Genomic DNA, 16,151 nt, shown 5'->3' with positions numbered 1-16,151 from the left:
TTAAATAATTAAATAAATTAGTTTATTGCTTTGTTAGTTAAAAAGTAGCCTATATTTTAGTGTTGTTATCTGTCATAATATTATGCAAATTTTATATTTGATGTGTGGACTTTGCTACTAAGTTAACTTCAGCCTGCCCACCCACCAACCCCCCCTATTTTCCAGTATGGACCTCATAAATCTATGTCTCAAAAGAAGGCGGTAGTTCGGTTCTAGGAAGAGGGATTCATTTGGAGTTAAAGACCTTATAAAGGGTGGGGTGGTGGTAGTAGGAAATTGGTTTGTGTTTTGCTGTGCAGCCGACAGACCGTTTTCCAACGGGGAAACTGGGTCGTCTAGTTACACTTGTAGGCCTTCATTCTAAAACATTTTAGAGATAAAAAGATTAGATTTAAAAAGAAAAAAGGGTTTCAATTACTTAATTTCGTGTGGCATTGATTGGTTGTTGTTCTAAAGATTGTTCAGTAGACCTTGTTGACTGACTTCCGCAAAAAAATTTCAATGGTCTTGAATGCCTTCGCAGGGGATTGAACCCTGGATCTTCGGTTTACGAGACCGACGCCTTACCACTTGGCCACGAAGGCTGTTCATTATCTGTGTGTTCATTTGTGGGTTGTTTCCCCGCATTTTAATCAACAATTAATCAACGGGTCTATCTTTACCATTTGATCTTTTATTTTTAGTTTCTGTGTGATGACCTCAATACGTTATCTTTTGTTTCAAATTAAAACATGTCATAAACCCATAGACTTGTCTGTATATTTCTTGTTTGTTTTTCTGCTTCATTTTATGCTAACGTTCTATATTTTAAGGCTCTATTATAAACCTACTACACAGATGGCGAAACTCCAGGATAGCCTTAGTCGTATCGTTGAATATTGCCGCAAATTTATGATTCCACGAAATTAACCTAGAAAAGATGAGGGGGGGGGGGGGACACTGTCAAAAATATATATTTTCTATATAAATTCCGTTTCGTTCGGTGGGGGGTTGACTTTCTTCGAAGTCATAAAAAAAAGCGTGGGTCACTATATTATCTACTAATATTTAGGCGAAGACCAAAGCTTACTTCGGAATAATTGTAGCCCCATTCTTTATTTAGACAATTTTAACTAATTCACCACAAAAATTAATAAGCATCCAATTAAGTCAAATTTGATGTCAGATTGTATTGTCATCGGGTCTTGCTCCACGTACCAAGTTTGAAAAGAATCTGTTAGTTAGAAGTGCTCAAAATTTCGCTCGGCAGTTTCGATCTACGACGGACGACATAAAAAAGCACGACAGACAGACAGAGGAAGCACATAAAATGAAAGCTTATAATAAAACCCAACACAAAGAGACGTTAGTCTAAAAGCTAATGGCTATAATTAGATGGCATTTTAGTACACAGGATAGGGCCTACATCTCTTAGCCTACAGCTGTACATGGGTGGTTGGTTCTGCCTGCAGCTGTTGATATATGGAGAGGAGCTCGGTCGTGGAGCTGGAACGAACCCCGACAGGAAGATGACCTAAAGAACAAACAAAAGTAACATTTTTATTGAACTGCATCTGTAATTAAGTCAGTTCGATCTGATTTTAATTTTGATGACCGACAGGACAATACAGTAACATAGACTACTGTGATCATCGCGCGTTGACATACTCTTATTCGTCAACATTCACCATAAGATACCATGTGTTTATTTCCTATATATTCATTCCTATTAGGCTAAACCTTTGATTTTGATGTTTAAAAAATAGTCTATTACTATAGGCCGATGTATGTAAGTTTTTTTTTAATTTTTAATTTTTTTTTTAGAGTTTGAATAGTTGTTCTGTTAACGCATTCAAAAACGTTTATCTAATTGAAGTTATTGTTTGCATACAATGGTTGTTTATGCCATTCTTTTAGATGAGTGTAATATCAGTTGTACCAGGAGAGAAAAAAACCCGATCTACTAGAATGTGTGATCTCCAGCCATATGTGTTGTGCCCTTGAACTCTCCTATAACAGATTTTGACCTACCAGGTGTTATGACATTGATCTACCATGCGTTATGACCAGAGCCGGCGTTAGGAAAACGCGGGGCCTAGGGCCAACCATCCGCGCGGGGCCTTTCTATTATATATATATATATATATATATATATATATATATATATATATATATATATATATATATATATATATATATATATATATGTATATATGTATGTATAAAGGCCTATAATATAATGTGATGTACACATAATAACACAAATGTTTTGGAGTTTATAAGCTAATGCCAAACTTTCCACTATAATAACAGAATTTTATCTCTCCCATGTATTAACCCAATGTTCTTAGTTTTTTTTCCTTGCTAAGATATTAAATCAGTTTTGACATTTATGTAATTCATACCAAATCACTTAAGAAAATTTAATAATTAGGAAAATAAAGTTTACAATACAGCGAACTCGGCCTGATGTATCAAAACAGTATAGACTTCAAAATTTGTTAGGAATTCATACAATATTTTAAAACCAAAATCATTATTGTCTAATCTATTGTAAAGGATTTCCCTATAATTAAAAAATGGCTTAAGCACTCTACAAATGTCGTGTTTTAAAGTTCACCAAAGTATCAGATATAAATTGAAAGACCGCGTTTATTGGGGGAATACCAATGACTACTAAATCACTACCCTTCATTGCCTTCAAAGATTTCCCTTCCTCCATAAAAGTTGTGTGACGAGGACAATTTGCTGACTATATCATGTCAGCACCACTGGAAGACGATTGAATAAAACAATTTGGATGAATTCGCTAAATTAATCATTCTGTCTTGGAAAGGGTGAATCCTTAAGGTGACACAACATAACAACAGTTTTAACTTTCTTCCAAAAAATAATAATAAATCACCCTGTTTAATGCCCCCCTCCTGATATGGAATCCTAAGCCCCCCCCCACCCCCCTCGTCGCCCTCCTCCCACCCCTCTGCACGCAACTGAATGTTAATTTTGTTATACCAAGACAAGTAGGCCTACATATAGAGTTTCTTCCAGGCATTCTACCGCTTCCCCCCCCCCCCCGAAAATTTCAAGTGCCCCCCCCCCCCCGGAGAAAAAAGTCTGGAAGAAACACTGTACATATACGACATTATACGACATCTACAACAAGAAAGTCAGGACTAGAGTTCATCAGGTCACTAACTGTCTACTACAGACATCCCGTCTGCTCACTAAAAGGACGTCTTCATCGGTCCGCATACAATAGGGTATCTCTTTACGTCGTGGGCTAATTCTCGACCGCCATCTCCAGTCAGCTCAGGTCCAATGCCAGGCGACCGTACCCTACACAAAGGGGAGGTGTGACACTGTTTTTGTATCGAATTACGGCCTTTCCCAGTTCAGGTGGGACTCACCAACATCAAACGTGGCCTCAGTTATAACAATCAACAACGTCGGCATTCGACCATTTAGTTTTTCCCAATTGAATTCAGCAACAACTTTTTTAAGTTTACGAACTAATTCAGATAACAATGACATTGCTGAAGCGCGGGGCCCCTTCAAGCGCGGGGCCTATGGCCACCGCCCCGTTCGCCACCCCCTAACGCCGGCTCTGGTTATGACCTTGAACTCTCTTATAACAAGCATTGATCAACTAGGTGTTGTGACCTTGACTCTCTCATAAGAAACCATGACCTACCAGGTGTTGTGAACGGATGACAGGACCTCGATCCCTGCTATGGCCAAGGTTGGTGTTGTCGCAGAATGGAGCATGATGCCGAGGGAGCCGTTGTCTCTGTCGTACCTGACGTCCACACCTGTGATGGTGCCGATGTCGTTCTTGTAGACCACGTTGGTGGTGATGGTGGTGGTTTTAGTCAACTTCAGGTACCTGGAACAATATGTCGGAGGTGTAATAGAGTACGTATGAATGTCATTCATATTAGATGTTTAATAATAGTACATATCGAAGCAATTACATACACACTTGGAAACAATTCCCAATAATTCTTTTTGAAAAAAATACAACAAAAATATTTGCTTTGATTTAAAAAAAATAATTCTTGGAACAACCATAATATAATTTATAGGTAAAATATTACTTAGTTTGGAAACTGATTTATTTTTGCTCACTATAAAGAACGCTTAAGCGGATCAAACTTACTTGGCATTGGTCGGGATAAAATCTGTCTTCCCGGATGTGCCAATCAGAGACACATAAATTAACCCGGATGTATCAGCCGCGGAGGCGTATGGGAAAATTTTGACGTGGTAGTGGAATCCTGGCAAAAGACGGAAACTTTTCTAAAAGAAACTCTTGTACATTTTACTTAATACCAGTCGCTCATCTAGAAATCAGGCTAAGAAACTCTTGTTGAGATATACAAAGTCGACAGTAGTATAAGCAATACAACAAATTCAACTATATCTAATTATTGCGACTGTGAGGATAGTTACCACAGAATGGGGCTACATGGTGAGTGTCCACATATAGACTTCCTCTGGCGGGGTGCTGGTCGGCGGAGTACCCAGCCACACCACACCCAGACCCACAGGAGAAACATTCGCCATTTTCAAACTTTGCCTAAAAAGGTGGTTCTTAATGTAACTACACAGAAATTTAAAAGTATATTTCATACTGAATGCTAAATATATCACTCAACCACAAAACATTAGCAGTTCGTTTTTTTTTTACTTATCAATAATTCGAAAGTAGAATGCGATATTAATAAAATTACAAAGTTAAAAAGCGATACTTACGAAAGAATCGCAGGGGTGGGCTTTGAACTCACATGTTGAGTCTACGGATTCTGAGAAGTACTCATGTGCACGTCCGTGGCTGCAGGAGATAGACTGATCTAAGCAATATTACAATATTTAGAATTTTAGATCAATGCTTTCTGATTGTATGACGGACATTTTTACATTTTAACAATGTCTTAAAACTTTCAGCTATGCTATACACAGCCACATCTGCACAAAGACGCACTTATATAGGCCTATATACATTAGATTTTGGAATAAGAGAAAAACCCATAATTGACTTGGAAAAAATTAAAGACCCCAAACTCTTGCTACGAAGAAGCCATATAGTATATAGCATTAGCTACAGAGCACATTTAACACTACTGAAAATTAAATAGAAAATAATGTTGTCAGTTTTGTGTTTACATTTGTTCGTATGAAAATAGGTACTGTGTAAATACAAAAACAAAATCTGTGTTAATTTACTCACTTGATCCTGAGCAGCCTGGTTGGTGCTCACCACCGTTCAGGTAGAAATCTACGTCACCACAAGGTATCATCAGGCCGTAACCTCCAACAAAATCAAAATGGCGTCCGTCCGTGTGGATGACGTCAACAAACTTGGCGTCGTCTGCGTCTAGTCTGGCCGCCACTGCCTTGTTTAAAAAGTTGGGTTCTGCTGGGTCTAGTCCTGTTAAGTTAAAATAATTGTTTTTATAGTTGGGTTCTGTAGTGTCTAGACCTGTTAAGTTAAAATACTTGTTTTCATATCTGGGTTCTGCTGGTCTAGAGATTTTAATTTAAAATAGTTGTCTATATAGTTGGGTTCTACTGGTCTAGAGCTGTTAAGTGAAAATAGTTATTTATGTAGTTGGGTTTGCTGGGTCTAGACCTGTTAGTTTAAAATAATTGTTTATATAGTTGGGTTCTGCTGGGTCTGAACCTGACCATCACGTGGAGCCTCAAAACTCACCACTAATCCTGCCAATGACGTTGTGACCAAACAGATTCCCGACGTATCCAGACAGGTGGGCCCCCAGTGAGTGACCTATAAGGTGAACCTTGCCTAGGTCAAGGCCTTTAGAATGCATGATGTTCAGCAGAAGCTTGATCTCCGTGGCAACGACCCGGATGTTGGATGATGCCAGGTCGTAGAACGGTGCCGCTGCACCCTTGCCCCAGTCTACGGCGATGACGTTGAAATCCCCCTGACAATTGGACATTTACCGATTGTATTCATCATTCGATGTAAAATAAAAAACTACGGGAAGAAGGTAAGTTTGTTTTCGATAAAAAATCTAACTATGCTGTCAATGTTTCTGATACGAAACTTATTAAAAAATATGTTCCTAAGGTCTATGACCCACTTTGTTTAGCAGCTTGTCCTTTAGGCTCATGATCCATTGAGTGGTGCCTGACGAGCTGAAGCCGTGGACGATGAACTTGGTTCCCCGGCTGGCAGAGAAGTGGGAGCCGGTGACGGAAGCAGCGTTGGTGTAGATCAAAGAGTCCGGGTTTTGTCTGTTGTTCCTGGTATATAGGAGGAAGCGGGCGGCGATATCTGTGGGAGACTTGGGGAGCACGCTCACATAGGGCGCCAAGTTGTTGAAGCACCCCACGTGATCGTAGCAGACTTCGGCCTGGTGTGACAGGGCCGCGAGACTGGTACCTGTATGGGGTGTAGGGGGGGATAATTAATTTTAGAGTTCTGAAGTGCACACAATACTTCTAGCACTAAGCTGGCTATCATAATATATACTTGCTAGATATATTTATTGTACTTTCTTAATACATTTATTATCAACCCATATCTATTTCAAATACTCTTTACTTTGTTTTTTTCCCCACGAATCCCACCCCCCCCCCCCTATTTCCTTTGCTACAAATACCTGTTGCACAATTTGCGATCACGTATGTATTGCTACATACTTTCATCACTTGCCATTTACGCTTGCAAATATGTTCAACATGTACTTGCTACAAATAATTGCTATGCATTTTTGCAACGTGAACTTGCAACAAATATTTGCTATCCATTTTTACAGCATCATTCTTTACGCATAATTGCTAAAATATTTGCAACATAGAAATGTAAAAAATAATTACTATAATTACATTATTCAACGCGAACTTGTAACAAACACTTTCCATAAATATTTGATACAAATTCTTGCTATTAAAGGCCTTTTGTTTTGACATATATTTGTCATTTACCTTAACAGAACTCATAGCTTACACGTAATTTACAAATGTTATGAAAAAAAAATTAAACTAGAAAGAGGTATAAGTTTATAAGATATCAAGTTCATAAAACAGAACATCATTTTGAATGGTTTTCTAAAATATTAGCTTGTGATCCGAGTTTCTTACAGGCATCTCTACCGCCCCCCCCCCCCCCAAAGAAATCGAATTTATATAGAAAATATATACTTTTAACAGTGTCCGCATCTATGGAAATTTTAGTCCGCCCCCCCCCTCCCCCCGAAAATTTCATGCGCCCCTCCCCAGGAGAAAAAGTCTGAAACAAACACTGCTTGTAATGAATAATTTTTCTCCTACTTTTTGTAATGCTTTTTGAACAATACTTTTAAGTATACAAATAAACAGCAAATACAATTATTTTTTAAACATATTCAAAACAAAAATTTGAGCTGTTTTATTTGATAGAAAATACAGTGAGTTGTTTGAGATACTTCATTAATTATAGAAATAAATTAGTGTAATCCGACATGTTATACAAAATATAGGATCGTGACATTGAAGAGTTTGTACAGTAAATAGAAGGGACTTACCCAGTGCCAAAAGTAACAGCAACATTTCCACAGTGCACCGGAGTCTAAGCACCTGTTAGATAATTGATACAGCAAGTGTTAGCTCTTGGTTGGGTTCAACCTTCAGATCACCCAGTCCTTTAACACCTGCCTCACGTTTTGTTATAGTTAGACATTTTTAATTTACATCCACATTTTTTTAAAACCAAAATTAAAAAGATCTGAAGTCACGAATTGATTTAAAAATAAGTAGGAGATCTTTGACCTATTTATACTGAAAACACAAGTTAGCTAAAAAGTCTACACTATTTTCATAATTCGGATGTATTAAAGATCAAAAGCACTTTTGATGAAGTTGTATTCCTCATACATACTATTCAGGCATAATAATCTAGATTTCGCTTGCCACAGCAAAGAAAATGGTCTTCAGCAGCTAATACGCAATTAGGTATATATATATATATATATATATATATATATATATATATATATATATATATATATATATATATATATATATATATATATGTATATATATAAATGACCAAGTGCGCACGTCTCTCTCTCTCCCTCTCTCTATCTCTAAGTCAACAAAATATTTTCCGAGGCTATGAGATCAGTTTCTTCAGCAATATTTGGAAAACTTAATGATACAGAGTTTTGTGGAAATAATATGTTGGATGTATTAAATGATTAAATTAACCTTTATTTAAAGACGGAAAATAAAAATAAAGCCCTTTCGAATGTAGAAACACAACTTTAATTATGCAACCGGAGAAGTGTTTATGGTTGTGACAAGAACGCTCTAAAGAACATATTAATTTAAAAAACAATCACAGGCAAAATGACGTCACATGTAATGTATAGATAATACATACTGAAACTATTGTATAAACGCTCAGTGACCAAAATAAAATCTAATTTGTGTGAAAAAAAATAATGTAACGTATAGAAAAATTTCGTTTTATAATTATCATACAATGATCTGCTCCTATTTACTGACCTGTACTGTAATTGACCTGCTTTTTTCTGTTTTACTTTTGCTGATATGCACTTTATCTGTCCTGCCTTTCTCTTTTTTTTTTACTTTTTTTTTATTGACAAGAACTTATTTGTTTAACTGCACATGTGTTTGCTCCAAGAGAAGAGCCGCAGACAGAATTTCCTATTTATTACTGGATAAACGTATCCAGACGAATGTGTACACGAGCTACCTCTCCTCCACTTTGTATCGCTAAGATAACTTAGGCGTTATGGAGTAGGCGATGAGGCAAAGTGATGGGAGTACAGAACGATATCGATATCGCTAACATAGCTGACTTGATTAAACTGTTGTTCAAGGCATGAGTCGTAAAGTCACACCCTCGTCTAGAGCTCTTGTTTTAATGTGTCAGGCAAAACAATGTTCGACTTTTTCTGTGGGCTCTACGAATGTGTGTGTTGCATCTAGTTCACTATTATGGTTATTGGTTAACTCTCAAAGTTTCATTTGTATGAGATAGAAAATTCGTGAACTGCAAACCCAAACAGACGAAATTGAAATCCCAAATAGAGAAATTTGTAATCCCAAAAAGAGACAAATTTGTAAACTATAACTCCTGATGGACAAATTATGAACAATAACTCCAAACGGAAACATTTATGAACTTCAACACCAAATAGACTAATTTTTGAACCCTAACCCACAGTCCCTTTAGTATCATGCTACCCTCATTCTTATACAAACAAATGTGAACCAAATAACCAGACACACGAACATAAATAACACAACACAATGAGACATAAATTAAAATTCGCGATCTTTAATTAAACGTTGGTACACCGGGTAGGGCCTACATCTCTTAGCCAACAGCTGTACATGGCTGGTTGTTTCTGCCTGCAGCTGTTGATATATGGAGAGGAGCTCGGTCGCGGAGCTGGAACGAACCCCGACAGGAAGATGACCTAAACGAAAAAAAAGAGTTACATTTTACTTTGAAATCGTACGTTATTAAGTCAGATTTTTATATGATGACTGACAGGGCTTTACAGTTTCCTTATTGTGGTCATGGTTATAGTCAGTTAGATGTCTATTTAATAGTATATCGATATACAATAAGATATTTTTGCAATATTCAATAGTTTCAATCAGATTGAGGGAAACGTTTTGGTTTTGACGTTGAACAAAAAGAATGGACTGTTACTGTAGTTTGAGTTGTCTGAAAATATAGTTTTTGTTACTCTGTTGTTAGTATTAATAAGAGTTTGATGGCCATAAAAATGAATGATGTTACTGATTTTGTCGATGTCACGAAGGGTTGAAGTAGAAACATTTGTTGACCATAATATCAGTTGTATCAGTAAAATAAAAAAAAAAAACCCACTGATCTCACAGAGCTAATAGAAATTATATTGTTGTGACCTAGATCTCGGTTATAAATATCTTGATCTGTCAGTAGTTGTGACCTTGACCTCTCCTAAAAGAGCAATTAACCTACCCGGTGTTGTGACTTTGAACTCTTCTATACGACCCTTGACCAACAGGTCGTTGTGACCTTGAGCCCTCTCATAAGAAACCTTGACCTACCAGGTCTTGCAACCTTGAACTCTCCCATAAGAAACCTTGACCTCCCAGGTCTTGCAACCTTGAACTCTCCTATAAGAAATTTTGATCTACCAGGTGTTGTGACCGTGACCACTTCTATAAGAAACCTTGACCTACCAGGTGTTGCAACCTTGAACTCTCCAATAAGAAATGTTGAGCTACCAGGTATTGTGACCATGACCACTTCTATAAGACCCTTTGCTTTATAAGGTGTTATGACCATGAGCTCTCCTATAAGAAAATTTGACCTACCAGGTGTTGTGAACGGAGGACAGGATCTCAATCCCTGCTATGGTCAAGGTTGGTGTTGTCGCAGACGCGAGCATGATGCCGAGGGAGCCGTTGTCTTTGTCGTACCTGACGTCCACACCTGTGATGGTGCCGATGTCGTCCTTGTAGACCACGTTGGTGATGATGGTGGTTGTTTTGGTCAGCTTAAGGTACCTGCACATTCAAATAGCATGTGGCATACAATTCATATCAAAGTCATTAGATCAATAAATTACCACTCCTCTCCCTCATAATTTGATTAAAAAAAACAGAAACAACGTTAATTTGAAAATATATTAATTTAGACTAATTACAATTTTTTACATCATTAAGTCCGGCTTTGTCTGTTACTATTTTGATTTACGTATGATTTTTCAGCCTGTAAGTATAACACCAGAAAATGACATTAGACTTTATTACCTTCATGATCTACACTTTGTTTAGAAACGCATGCACGAGTTCCTAAAAACGTGCCTTCAAATTTACATTTTATTAAAATTTATTTGATTCTAATTTTAAAAAAGTGATGTCGGTTTATAATCACCAACATGCCTACTAGGTGCGATTCAGTTAACTGCTTTTGAAGTGCACAAACATTCTCGAACATTTAATCACATTCAGATGTTTAAGTAAAATATGCCTTTACATGAAAGAGATTTATTTAGCCAAAACACTTAGCTCTCATAGACCCGAGGTTTGTGCGGGTAGAGATACAGATTACACATACACCGGGATATTAATCAATCGAGCGTTTTGTGCAGAAGAAAATTCTGGCATTATGATCCAAGCCAGATTCTAAGCACAATGCAGGTGAAACCAGAAACCACGCATAACACTGAAGACACTTACTTGGCATTGGTCGGGATAAAATCTGTCTTCCCTGATGTGCCAATCAGAGACACATAAACTAACCCGGATGTGTCAGCGGATGAGGCATATGGGAAAATTTTGACGTGGTAGTGGAATCCTGGGGATATTGTGTACAGAAATCTGTCAATGCATTCTTGGACTTTTTACGAACTGCCATCAGCATTTGTTGACATGAATACAAAATCTAGATAAATTTAACGTTTTAAAAACAGTAAAAAAATATAAATTCATCCGTTTCTAATTATTGCGACTGTGAGGATAGTTACCACAGAATGGGGCTACATGGTGGGTGTCCACATACAGACTTCCTCTGGCGGGGTGCTGGTCGGCGGAGTACCCAGCCACTCCACACCCAGACCCACAAGAGAAACATTCACCATTTTCAAACTTTTCCTGAAATTGTTGTCATTATTTTGTCAAGAATACAAAAGTAGATGCATACAAAACAAATAACTTTTCATGTCTTTCTAATCAAAAGTTAAAAAGTTCAAATGAATAACAAATGCTACTAATTAGATAGATAAAATGCGATATAGTTATTAGAAAGTAAATAGCGATACTTACGAAAGAGTCGCAGGGGTGGGCTGTGAACTGACACGCCGAGTCTACGGATTCTGAAAAGTACTCATGTGCACGTCCGTGGCTGCAGGAGATAGACTGATCTAAACAATATTAAAATATTTTCAACTTTAGATCAATACTTTCTGTTTGTGATAAATTTTTATTTTAGAGAAAAGTTTTTAAGACACATTAAAGACCTTTTGTTAGTCTGTGGAAAGAAAAAGATCATCCAATTTAGAATTTACTTTAATTCGGCGCATTTTCCCACCCCTAGTTTTATCTTTTCTCATGACAACACTGTAACTCTAGCATCAACTACTGAACGCCTTTTACACTTAGCTAAAAATCTGTGTTCATTTACTCACTTGATCCTGAGCAGCCTGGTTGATGCTCACCACCGTTCAGGTAGAAATCTACATCTCCACAAGGAATCATCAGGCCGTAGCCTCCGGCATAATCAAAATGGCGTCCGTCCGTGTGGATGACGTCAACAAACTTGGCGTCGTCTGCGTCTAGTCTGGCCGCCACTGCCTTGTTTATAAAGTTGGGTTCTGCTGGGTCTAGACCTGATAAGTTAAAATAATTGTTTTCATAGTTGGGTTCTGCTGGGTCTAGACCTGTTAAGTTAAAATAATTGTTTATATAGTTTGGTTCTGTTGGGTCTAGACCTGTTAAGTTAAAATAATTGTTTTCATAGTTGGGTTCTGCTGGTCTAGAGATTTTAATTTAAAATAATTGTTTTCATAGTTGGGTTCTTCTGGGCCTAGACCTGATAAGTTAAAATAATTGTTTATATATTTGGGTTCTGCTGGGTCTGAACCTGTTAAGTTAAAATAATTATTTATATAGTTGGGTTTCGCTAGGTCTAAACCTTCTATATTATATTATATAATTATATATATATAATCAATCGAATGATCAAGTTGTATTACTTTATTCAAAAAGATACTTCTTTTAAATCTGAATTTTTTTGAAGCCTTACGTCTATAATGATTACAACATAAGCTTGTTATGTAAAGCCTTAGTTGATTCACAAAATAAAATACGTGTAAATATTTCAAACCATTTTAAAAAATGCTAAAAATAAATTTAAAACTTTATATTTTATTTTAAACTTTTTTTCCGTCAGCAGAAGAAAGCAAAATTTAAAAACTGGTTAACAATTCAGTTTAAACAAATCCTCCATCTTAATTTCTCTAATGCCAGCGTCTCTATCTATTTCAGCCTAACTTTAAACTTCACAATCTACATAAGCCTCAAAACTTACCACTAATCCTTCCAATGACGTTTTGACCAAGCATATTTCCGACGTACCCGGAAAGATGAGCACCCAGTGAATGACCTATCAGATGGACCTTGCCCAGGTCAAGGCCGTGAGAATGCATAATGTCTAGCAGAAGCTTGATCTCCGTGGCAACGACCCGGATGTTGGATGATGCCTGGTCGTAGAACGGTGCCGATGCACCCTTGCCCCAATCTACAGCGATTACGTTGAAATCCCCCTGACAATTGGACATTTACCGATTGTATTCATAATTCGATATAAATAAAATAAAATAAAAAAACCAAGGAAAGAAGATATTTTGTTTTCAATTGGATATTTTACTGTGCCTCATAATGTTTGCTGAAGACATGCATATACTAAAAAAAATTTGACTTGATCGCCAATGTGTAATATTTTTAGAGAGTAAATTTTTCTACTAAAATCTATATTTGATGATGTTTAAAACTCAATATTTAACATTTTCAAATTGAATTTTTATTTTACAAATTAAATTTTTTTTATTGACGTATTGTTCAAAATACATTGTTTAACTAAATGTATTACCCTCACAAAACTTTTAATTTTATTTGAAAAAGTATACTAAATACCTCCCTTGATAAATGACTTACAAAAAAAAAATATAGCAGAAAAAAATATTTTTTTTTAAATGTATGTTTTGATGTTGAAAAAAATACAACCATTCATGCTTTGATAAAGTGCAATGGGGTATTTCAAATACTAGCTTTATATTCTATGTTTACGTTTATGTTTTCACTTGCGTTATTGTTTGCTTATATATTTAAGTTTGTGTTTGCATTTGCGTTTGAGTTTGTGTCTGAGTTTGTGTTAACATTACATTTGCGTGCGTGTCTACGTTTGTGTTTGTATTTGCGTAAGTGTTTGCGTTTGTGTTTGCGTTACGTTTGTGTTTGTGTATGTGTTGGAGTTTGTGTTTTTGTTTGTATTTTAATTTTGGTCGTGCTTGGTTTTAGTTAGGGTTAAGTTTAAAGCTAGAGGTAGGTTCAGTGATATGTTTTATTTCTCAAACGTCCATATTTTCACATAGATATTTAATTGTAAAACAAAATAATTCGTGTAAGTATTTTTAACAAATTTATAATTAATATTAGCCTTATGAGTAATAACGTTTAAATAAATAACAATTCTCTATTTTAAGAAATAAAGAAAGTATTCTAAAATGACCCGTATAAGTTTGTGACTTAAACAATGCAAAGCAAATTAAACTAGCTATTACGTATATATAAATTCATAAAATATGTAACTCTAGAACTTGTCCCATACTTCTGATGGAGGTAAAAGGCATTTATTCCCAGGTATTTTATGAACATTTCGTTGCATAAAATGTAACTACACCTCTCTTGTTTCCTTGTCCAGCAGCTCGTTATTTCGACCTTTATTCAGAGACCTATTGAACAAGATGTCACAAAGGTCTATCCTAAGCTTGTCCTTTAGTTATATGACCCACCTTGTTTAGGAGCTTATCCTTCAGGTTCATGATCCACTGAGTGGTACCTGACGAGCTGAAGCCGTGGACGATGAACTTGGTTTCCCGGCTTGCAGAGAAATGAGAGCTGGTGATGGAACCAGCGTTGGTGTAAGTCAAAGAGTCCTGGTTTTGTCTGTTGTTTCTTGTAAACAGGAGGAAACGGGCGGCGATATCTGTGGGGGACTTGGGGAGCACGCTCATATAGGGCGCCGCGTTGTTGAAGCACCCCACGTGATCATAGCAGACTTCGGCCTGATGTGACAAAGCCGCAAGACTGGCACCTGTGAGGGGGGGGGGGGGGTGGAGGAATAATTAATGGCCTTCTGAAATTTAAATTCATTTACATAACACACATTACACTTAATACTACGCTTTAATGAATTACCTACTGAAATATATATTTCAATGTCTTGTTGCACAAATCTGCTACAATTATTTGCTACAGCATTTTTATGCATATACTTGCAACAGTTATTTAAAACTAATATACACCTACACACTTACTGAAATGTTTGCAACGTATTTATATTTCAGAGATTTGTGATATTAATTATTATTTCATACAGCGCCTTGTATTACGTGCGTCACTTAGCACGTAATCTTGCTAATTATTTGAAACATGTACTACAACAAATATATGTTCGAGATATTAGTAACATAAACTTGCTACAAATATATTTTAGATATATTAGGGCATTAACTTGGTACTAAAAATGATATCAAAGAATGACTTACATATTGCCAAAAGTAACAACATTTCAAAAGTACGTCCAAGTCTTTGAACCAGTGCTATAGTTTTAACTACTGGTCTGGTTCAACTTTCAGCTCACTTGTCCTTCTAAAACCTGACAAACGTTTTTTTATAGTTAGAAATTCTAAACTATCTCTTTCTGATTTATAAAAAAAAAAGCCCAAGGATTCTAAGATCCGAAGTCACGAATTAATTCAAAAATAAATCAGAGATCTTTGACCTATTAAACCATGTATGTAGCAAGTAAAAAATCCACGCCATTTTCATTCTTTGGATTAGATAAAATATTAAAGCACATCAGAAGATGTGTCGTATTTCTGATGTTAATTAATGTTAATTGATATACTAGCTATCTTGGCACATTTTTGTTACCACAAAAATGTAAATTGTCGTTTAGATAATATTCAGTTAGGAATTTATATATTGAACAATTCGTATACCTTCCTTAATATTTTTGCGTTGAAATTAAAAAATTTCATCTTTGATTAAAACTTTTTTTAAATTATTGAATTTACAATTTTAACTTTTATCCGAATCTTTCAACCCCTCTTTCCCTTACATAGAGAAAAAGAGATATTCTAAAATTATGCAACAGTACCACCCCTAACCAGTATTACAACCTTCTCGTATTGGAAATAACCTGGTACTACACTAAGAAAACAAAATATGTCACATACGCCCCCCGCCCCTCCCGTATTTACTCACAAATTGCCACATGAACTAAATCGATTTCTCCAGGTCAAGATCCTATGCGGTAAACTTTGACAGCTTAGTTCTTGTCTCATCTTATTTCCATAACATTACAATTAACATTTTAAGAAAAAACCTCCAGCACTTTGACGCTTACAACAGTACGA

General features: G+C 36.2%; 2 protein-coding genes and 1 non-coding gene across 3 annotated transcripts; all 3 read right to left on the bottom strand.

The window, feature by feature from the left end:
• Positions 1-512: 512 nt before the first annotated feature.
• On the bottom strand, positions 513-584 carry Trnat-cgu (transfer RNA threonine (anticodon CGU)). The gene has a single exon. It is a non-coding gene; the product is annotated as a tRNA-Thr (tRNA).
• A 761-nt stretch (positions 585-1,345) lies between these two features.
• LOC131941249 (pancreatic lipase-related protein 2-like) lies at positions 1,346-7,643 on the bottom strand. Its single transcript, XM_059300370.1, has 9 exons — positions 7,509-7,643; positions 6,084-6,385; positions 5,690-5,924; positions 5,207-5,407; positions 4,732-4,829; positions 4,429-4,555; positions 4,136-4,253; positions 3,671-3,862; positions 1,346-1,513 (listed from the first exon to the last, which is right to left on the bottom strand). The coding sequence occupies exons 1-9, from the start codon at positions 7,531-7,533 to the stop codon at positions 1,411-1,413; spliced, it is 1,401 nt and encodes a 466-aa protein (XP_059156353.1). The 5' UTR covers positions 7,534-7,643; the 3' UTR covers positions 1,346-1,410.
• A 1,628-nt stretch (positions 7,644-9,271) lies between these two features.
• LOC131941253 (pancreatic lipase-related protein 2-like) lies at positions 9,272-15,412 on the bottom strand. The gene is made up of 9 exons (XM_059300385.1): positions 15,279-15,412; positions 14,523-14,824; positions 13,040-13,274; positions 12,138-12,338; positions 11,776-11,873; positions 11,478-11,604; positions 11,191-11,308; positions 10,324-10,515; positions 9,272-9,431 (listed from the first exon to the last, which is right to left on the bottom strand). The coding sequence occupies exons 1-9, from the start codon at positions 15,298-15,300 to the stop codon at positions 9,329-9,331; spliced, it is 1,398 nt and encodes a 465-aa protein (XP_059156368.1). The 5' UTR covers positions 15,301-15,412; the 3' UTR covers positions 9,272-9,328.
• Positions 15,413-16,151: the final 739 nt, after the last annotated feature.

This window comes from Physella acuta, unplaced genomic scaffold (genome assembly GCF_028476545.2).
Source record: "Physella acuta isolate Inbredline_101_S28 unplaced genomic scaffold, ASM2847654v3 ptg000028l, whole genome shotgun sequence".
NCBI classification, from domain to species: domain Eukaryota; kingdom Metazoa; phylum Mollusca; class Gastropoda; family Physidae; genus Physella; species Physella acuta.
This window is presented reverse-complemented; position numbering and strand designations above follow the sequence as displayed.